We start from the raw sequence: 7707 nt of genomic DNA on the forward strand, positions 1-7707 counted from the left end.
TTCTATAATTTATGACATGGGGAAATGAGCTCAAAATCAGCTTTTGTATGTGCATGTGTTTGTATATAGAGTATCTTCCGCCAAATAGTTTCTATTAGTTTTTCAACAGTATAATCTATTTGCTTTTGTGTATGCCTGTTGTTTTGTTTATTATTATTTTTTAATTTCGTTGTTTTTATGTCTCTTTTGTATTCCCAAAACAGTTATTGGAAATGATAGAATTTGACTTCTATCTTTGTCTTTGGATTTTTGTTTTGGATATATGTATATATGCTAAGATTAATTTCATATATTGGTATTGCTATTGGGCTAGAAAAATGAATTATGAATTTCTGATTTCATATGAAATTATAGCTATCATAAAGTAACACATGCTAACGTCAAGACCATGGTTTTATTGGCAGATGTAGGATTTTCAATAAATTGTGGAGGTCCTGACGTTAAAACTATCTCAGACCAAACTGTTTACACTGCTGATAATGAAGATCTTGGAAACTCTAGTTACTTCCAAAATAATGATGGAACATGGGGAGTGAGCTACACTGGATATGATGACAATGGTGGTGGTAACACTTTCTATACTACTTTGGTGACATTATCTGATATCCAGGGCACTTCTGATCAGGAACTATATAAGACTGCACGTGGTGCTGCAAACACTTTAAGATACTATGGGAAAGATATGACAAATGGTGTTTATCATGTTGATCTACATTTTGCTGAGATAGTGATAACTTATGATGGCCATCGGCAAAATCACGGAAATAGAAAATTTGACGTTTACATACAGGTGCAACTGATATTCTTATCCTATTAATCTTAAAGGTGTGAAGTGAGACATTTCTGTTTTGTTATACTCTATATTACTGGTGGGTAACATCAATGTGGGTTCTTAGCCCAGTAAAGAATCATTTGAGCAGTGTATCTGTTTTCAGGATAGAAGCATTCATAGAAGAGGGTATAGATATACTCTATTTTTGAGGTATAGATTGAATGTCTTAATGTCTTAATGGCTCATTGTTATGTCATAGTGTATTTTGGACGTATTTTTTGAGTGGCTTATCTTTCTTTCTGGAAGGGTGGTAATATCTCCCCATTGGGAACCAGATGGTGAAGGTAATATAGTTTAGAAACCATAGAAATCATGCATTCTTGAGAAATCCTAGCCTTCTTGCGCATAGAAATAGGAAATTGAACTCTTGGCCTTTGTGATTGAAGGACATTGTTGACATGGTTTTAGATGGTGTAATCAGTGTCTAGGAAAGCGTTTGGATGGTGGTTCACTATATTAATGGGACGAGATTGAAATTCGTAAAGGTGTTGAAAAGGTCAGTTCATTGGAAATGCTATGTCATGGTGGCATACAATGATGGAGATCCTCAGTTCCGGTGATCAGGCGCCAGACCTGATTGGTATCGGCTGCTCATGTTTGTGTGCATTGAAGCTGTTTATGTTTGTGAAAGTGCTTTGAGAGATGTCAATATATCTTTCTTTTTTTCTATGTTAATGGTCTCAAAATTCTTTGTCTTGACTGAATTCATGTAAATAGAAATTGGCTCTTCATACTAGAGATGTTTCAAGTATGTGAACAGTGTAACATATTGAAGATTCATTAATTTTTCATTAAACACAATTCTACAACATACATGTTGACCCTCTTAACTTATCTTAAGAATGACAATTGCAGGGTGTCAGACTCTTAGAAGATTTTGACATTCGTAAGGAAGCAAATGGTTCATTCAAAGCATTGGTAAAAAGTTATTTGATTAATGTTGAAAACAATGTTCTCGACATTCATCTTTTATGGTCTGGGAAAGGCTCATGTTGTTTACCAACCCAATGGACATATGGACCCTTGATTTCAGCTATACATGTTTATCCTGGTATTTTCCTATATGGTATTAATCTATTTTTTGTGTTTAAGTGAAAGTACTTCTCTCTAAGAAAAATGTTATGTACATCATTTGATTCTAATTCATAGCTTATTTTAAACCAGATTTTAATGTTGATAGCAAGAAACACTTGAGTACTTCAAGAATCATTGCAATTGTGATTTCAATTTTTGTGGGACTCTTGGTTGCTATTATTGTTCTTATTCTCTGGAGAAAATGTTGCAAGTCAAGCCGTCAAGCCCCACTAGGTGACAAATTGGGATGTTTGATTTCTCATTTTATTTCAGTCATGAGCTTATCAGCTTGTAAGTGGGCTTGATTTCTGTTTCATATAAATCTGATTAATAGCTTCAGTAGGGATCCGGGAAATGGAATCAAAACCTTACATGTTCAGTTATAATGAATTGAGGATTGCTACAGACAACTTCCATTTGAACAACAAACTGGGTGAAGGAGGTTTTGGATCTGTTTACAAGGTATCGATCATGTCTGCTTTTTGTATTTGTGAATACCATACAGAATTTTCCTGTATTTAGAATGTGTATTTATTGATGGTGAGAAAAAACTGTTGGTATGCACCAAACTCCATGTTGGTTGTGGTGCTCAAAAGGAAACAATGTAGGAATGATTCATGATCGACGAGGGTGGTATTGATGCATCAGATAGAATGTTTCATAGAGTAGTTCTGGGAGATTTTTTTATAAGGCTGATAATTGATTCCTTAGCTTTAGGGTCACATTTTGGCACATCTGAGTCAGTAAATGATGAGAATTGATCAAATTCTAAAGATATAATCATTGATGATGTTTTGGGCTTTTCTTAGATTGTCAAAGAGGATTAGTTGTTCCTGCTAGACAATTACTTGTGATGAATTATGAATTGCAAAAAGGGGACACATTGACACCCTGTGTGTTTTTGCCCATCTTCACATGCTTGCAATTGTATTGCCTCATCTTTGGATATTTCTAGTCATAAAACAGCATTAGTAATAAAATATATTACTAAAAAGCATAGTATACTTTGTTTTCCATCTTATAGCACACATAAGTCTGAAGTCTTGCGATAATAGTTTATGGTGGCTTAACTGAAAGTCTGATGTGACAGCATTTTAGTGTGGGTGATGAACATTGTTGAAAACTTGTTGTTTGGAGATACTCAGAATAGCAAATCAGATATTAAAATGAACCCTCTTTATGACACGAGACAAGCATTTGGTATATTGTCAAGAAATTCAAGATAGCATCACATATTGATAATATTGATTCTCTTTACTAATAATCACTGTTGGATGCTGACATTGAAGAATGTTTCCAGTCACATGACATAAATATAAATGTCCAACCATATTATCCACACTTCGACATGACCAAAATAAAAAAGAATAGGGTGATCTGAGTTGATATTGTTAAATTCTATAATGTGAGAATGTGTCAACTTCAAAACACCTCTTGTTAGGAAGATGGCTCACAATGTAAGGCCCTTGTTTTACACTTGTGACAGGATGGGTTTATCTTTAGGCTCTCTTATATGGATACACATCTTTCTTATATGCTTCATAGTGTGATAGGGGCAGCTCATGAACTCATGACATCAGTTAGAGATTTCAACATTAAATATCTTGCCCAGTCTTTTAGGCCATTTTGGGCTCTCAAAGACATTAATATATCTTTCCTTTGTTCTTTTATCACAACACAAAAGAAGTATCTGGTGTTGATCAATTTTTTATTTTGTAGGGACATTTACCAAATGGGACAATAATTGCTGTGAAGAAGCTTTCTTCAAAAGCAGACAAAGGAACAAAAGAGTTTCTCAATGAAGTTTTCACCTTATCTACAGTACACCATCGCAACCTTGTGAAGTTACTTGGATGCTGTGTCCAAGGCCAGGAGAAAATTTTAGTTTTTGAGTTTTTAGAGAATAACAGCCTTTCGCAATATCTACTTGGTAATCTGCTCTCTTTTTCTCTTAACATTATATGCTTGTCATTTACAGTCAACAAAATTATGCTGATAATATTAGTTTTCGTTCATACAGAAAACAAATCCTTTATGGACTGGTCTACACGATTTAACATTTGTCATGGAATTGCACGAGGGCTTATGTATTTGCATGAAGAATCGAGGTCACGCATAGTGCATAGAGACATAAAAGCCAGCAATATTCTTCTGGATGGGAATCTGAACCCCAAAATAGCAGATTTTGGTCTAGCTAAATTCTTCAGTGAGGAAAAGACCCATGTTAGCACACGTATTGCTGGGACCATGTAAGTCAAACCCTAACTAATGTATTTTTGTCACGTTATATTGGTAGCAAAATGTTGATCACAAGAAATGAACAAACAGTTTTATGATACGAATGTCAGTTTTGTCAAATTGTGTATGAAAGATTGAGTTTATGGGTATTATTGACACTGGAACATTTGTTCTATCACTTTCTGGATTTATATAGATGCTAGACCGTACCCAAATCCACTATTTGAGTAATTTGTATGTATCAGCAGTTTGTAGCACAATAATTACTTGTCACAGAGTTGCATGAGGGCATATGTATTTGCATGAACTTGGATTGTAGTTTATTTAATGAGACAAGAATGTACTTACCTTCAAATGGTATAAGCAACAGATAACAACGTACTAATATATCTTGGATGGTAATGTACTAATATATAACAGGATTAAAGCCAACTTTGTCTTGTATTTCGTCAATATTTAAATAAATGAAATAATTATATATTCATATGTTTATCCATATCTTTATGAAGAACATGAGATATACTTTGTTAGGAGTGTCCCCAAAGCTATCATTTGAATGCATTGATGGGTTATAAGTATTAAAATCATGGAACTTTGCAGAGGATATCTTGCACCAGAATATGCCTTCGGTGGAAAACTTACTGAAAAGGCAGACATATACAGCTTTGGTGTTCTTTTACTTGAGATTGTTAGTGGCAGAAGCTGTACAGATACTGGACAGATTTCTCTTTTAGAATGGGTATGTATCTTTGATTATTTTTGTAGGGAAGAAAAATGTCAAGCAAAATGTCAAGCAAAATGTTTTAAAGCCTAGCTTAAAGTTTAAAATACATTAATTATATAGTTCACATCAACTATATTCAAAGGTAATTTTAAATGTGAAGTAAATAGAGCATCAACCCTAAACTCTTTTCAATGTCATCATGTATCTTTATTATATTTACTGGAGTAGCATAATGTAGTTTACTGATTTAATTTCTTAAGTTGATGGGAGGTTTTACTAATTTCCTTGGCCCACGACATTACATGTGTAGACAGATATTTTCATCTAGTTATATTCATTTAGGTTTGGTCCCCAATAGTGTCCAGCATTTTGCTATGTAACCTTGTTTTCAGTTTCATAGACCATTTTGGCCTCTTAAGATATGTTAATGATGTTAATGTGAAAGCATGTCATGTGGGTGTTTCTGTAAATGTCCCGTTTATGGATATAAACTGTTGTACATCATGTATGTCTTTTTTGTATCATTTTATGTTTGCTTTTGTGTAGTGCGTGGCTTTTGTTCTGTACATGATACGCATTTTTAGTGATATTTTTGTATTCTTGCTGCACAGACATGGCTGTTACAGGAGGAGAATAAAGTTGTGGAGCTTGTTGATCCAAGACTAGGAGACAAATTCCAAGAACGAGAGGTACAGAATGTGGTCTGTATAGCGCTTCTATGTACACAAGCAGTAGCAGCAGCAAGGCCAAAGATGTCTGAAGCTCTGGAGATGCTTACAGGAGCAAAAGAAGTTTCGTTTTCTATCACTAAACCTAACTTCTTATCTGATTTGAGGCGTCTTAAGCAAGAAAACCCACTTCTAGGTATCTCAACTGAAGATTCCAGGAGTGACCATAAACCTCTATTTAGTAATGCAAACCATACAGTCTCACTTGTTGAACCTCGATAAATATAACCTATCATTCTCATACATATATTATACTCTGTACTATAGTGTATTCTTATACTAAAATTTGATTGGAGATTAAATAATGAGACAATTTCTCTCTATGGATGCTGAAGCCTTATCTGCATTAATATTAATGAATCTTCAGATAACTCCTAATTTGTAGTCATGTGAGTTTACTTGTGATGATTTAATTTGATTCAAATTGAGTTTCCAAGAATTGTGATAGTAGCATAGACAATTACGTAAGAAGGGTGTATCTGTATAATGTAATAGACCACAATGAAAATATTTGTAGAACCTTTCAATTCAGATATCAGTAAAAAACCATTCAATTAATAAACTATTAAGGTAAAAATAAAGTTAACTAAAAACCTTTAAACCAAACCTATAAACCCAAGTTTTAGAACCGAACTGTTTATAAAAAATCCAAACCGAACTGTTTATAAAAAATGGCTTAACAGTTCTCTTAACATTTCGGTTCGGTTTGACCCGAAACCGTGCCAATTGCTAATCATATTATATTTAACAGAAAAAAATTGGATGATCTCTTCTCATCTTGAGCAATTACACCATTAATACTTCCATTAAAAGGAAATTTACTTATTATATCATGTAATATACATTGACCAATGATCAGAATCTTGACAAATGCTCAAGCCATATTGACGAAGTTTAGTACTAAGGTGAGGAACAATTGCACAACAGATAAATATTATTTCATCACTAAAGAGATGAGCCAAACTACCTTAATTTGCGCGTCATGGAAACAACTTGCGTCTTTCCTTTTTTATTGCTTTTAGATCTTGTTTCAGCTTCTTAATATTTTGTTCTTTCTTCTCAACGACCTATTGATTCTCATTTAAATTAGGAACAATAATAATTTGCCAAACAAAAAGCTACATGAAATTTGTTGTGTTTGGTAGAATTACCTTGCAGAGGCAACTATATTCTACCTCACTCTTCCCCTTTTCAAGAACTATGTCCTCATAGGGAGTGCCAGCCTTTTGTTTCATTGACTGCAAAAATCACAACACGCATTATTTTTTCAGCCTTTTTTGGGCTAAACAATTTTTTTTTTATTAAAGGTTGGGAGTTCATTTCTCAGAAAGATAATGGTATTATGCATTCGCCTTAATAAGGGCCTTCAACAAGAGATTATCGTGCATTTTCCTCAAAGCCATAAGTTCCTTGAAATTCTAGCTCCTTACTCATCATTCTTGCTCATAGAATCAATCCATTACAAAAATACCCATTGTTTTGCAGGAAAAAGACCAATCAAATTTAAAATCGTAGCAAAAGATTGTGCGGAATTCTTACAAAAACACTACTTTCTCATATTTTCAAATTATTTATTGGGAATATGATAAATGGGATTTATTACAATATCAAGTGAATACCTGGTTGAGTCGAGTCAAATTCTCTTGAATATCAGCTGTCACATTCAAGCACGCTGTGTGCTCCTTCATGGCTCCTAAATGCAAGGTAGTCCAGAAATTATCAAATAATTTGACAAATCAGCAGAGTATTTCATTACTTGAGGCTTTTAAGGTTCTTTTCATGAACCCCTTTACTATCATAGAGACCCACCAAAGATCTTCAATATGGGTGATAATTTTTTTTTCTAGAAGTTAATTTATGATCTTTAGGACAGATTTCTGGCAATCCGTTGCTCAATGTTTTAGATGCTAAAACAGTGCATGATGCTGTTAAAACAGTCGGATAGCTTACTTGCAATCTCATCAATTGATTCATCAATCATTTTATTCCATTTAGTAAGCTCAACTGCATTTTGCACTTCTTGCGCCTTCAACTGCATCCTCAATTCTTCATTATCTTTCTTTAAGCTCATGGTATCAACCACATCAAGGTTTATCACCTTCAAACAAGAA

General features: G+C 33.8%; 2 protein-coding genes across 4 annotated transcripts in view; one reads left to right on the forward strand and one right to left on the reverse strand.

Moving 5' to 3' along the window:
- LOC147866799 (putative LRR receptor-like serine/threonine-protein kinase At1g56140) overlaps positions 1 to 5965 on the forward strand; it is a 30996-nt gene extending 25031 nt beyond the window's left edge. Inside the window, exons 17-24 of one of the 3 annotated variants that reach the window (XM_087317288.1) lie at positions 405 to 790; positions 1688 to 1883; positions 1997 to 2140; positions 2241 to 2368; positions 3626 to 3836; positions 3927 to 4155; positions 4745 to 4883; positions 5480 to 5965. In XM_087317288.1, coding sequence (XP_087173414.1) covers positions 405 to 790; positions 1688 to 1883; positions 1997 to 2140; positions 2241 to 2368; positions 3626 to 3836; positions 3927 to 4155; positions 4745 to 4883; positions 5480 to 5818 — 1772 coding nt within the window. In that variant the 3' untranslated portion in view covers positions 5819 to 5965. The remainder of the gene's footprint in view (positions 1 to 404; positions 791 to 1687; positions 1884 to 1996; positions 2141 to 2240; positions 2369 to 3625; positions 3837 to 3926; positions 4156 to 4744; positions 4884 to 5479) is intronic. The other 2 variants (XM_087317289.1, XM_087317291.1) reach the window with 2 other exon arrangements.
- A 533-nt stretch (positions 5966 to 6498) lies between these two features.
- The window catches only part of LOC147866800 (cilia- and flagella-associated protein 44-like), a 33391-nt gene continuing 32182 nt past the window's right edge, over positions 6499 to 7707 (reverse strand). The window contains exons 36-39 of the mRNA XM_087317287.1: positions 7547 to 7694; positions 7216 to 7289; positions 6748 to 6834; positions 6499 to 6663 (exon numbers count right to left, since the gene is read on the reverse strand). Of these exons, the coding sequence (XP_087173413.1) occupies positions 6577 to 6663; positions 6748 to 6834; positions 7216 to 7289; positions 7547 to 7694 (396 nt within the window). The 3' untranslated portion in view covers positions 6499 to 6576. The remainder of the gene's footprint in view (positions 6664 to 6747; positions 6835 to 7215; positions 7290 to 7546; positions 7695 to 7707) is intronic.

This window comes from Azolla caroliniana, unplaced genomic scaffold (genome assembly GCF_043228905.1).
Source record: "Azolla caroliniana isolate FFs.n. ecotype wild unplaced genomic scaffold, voAzoCaro1.0.p SCAF_3, whole genome shotgun sequence".
In the NCBI taxonomy this organism is placed as follows: domain Eukaryota; kingdom Viridiplantae; phylum Streptophyta; class Polypodiopsida; order Salviniales; family Salviniaceae; genus Azolla; species Azolla caroliniana.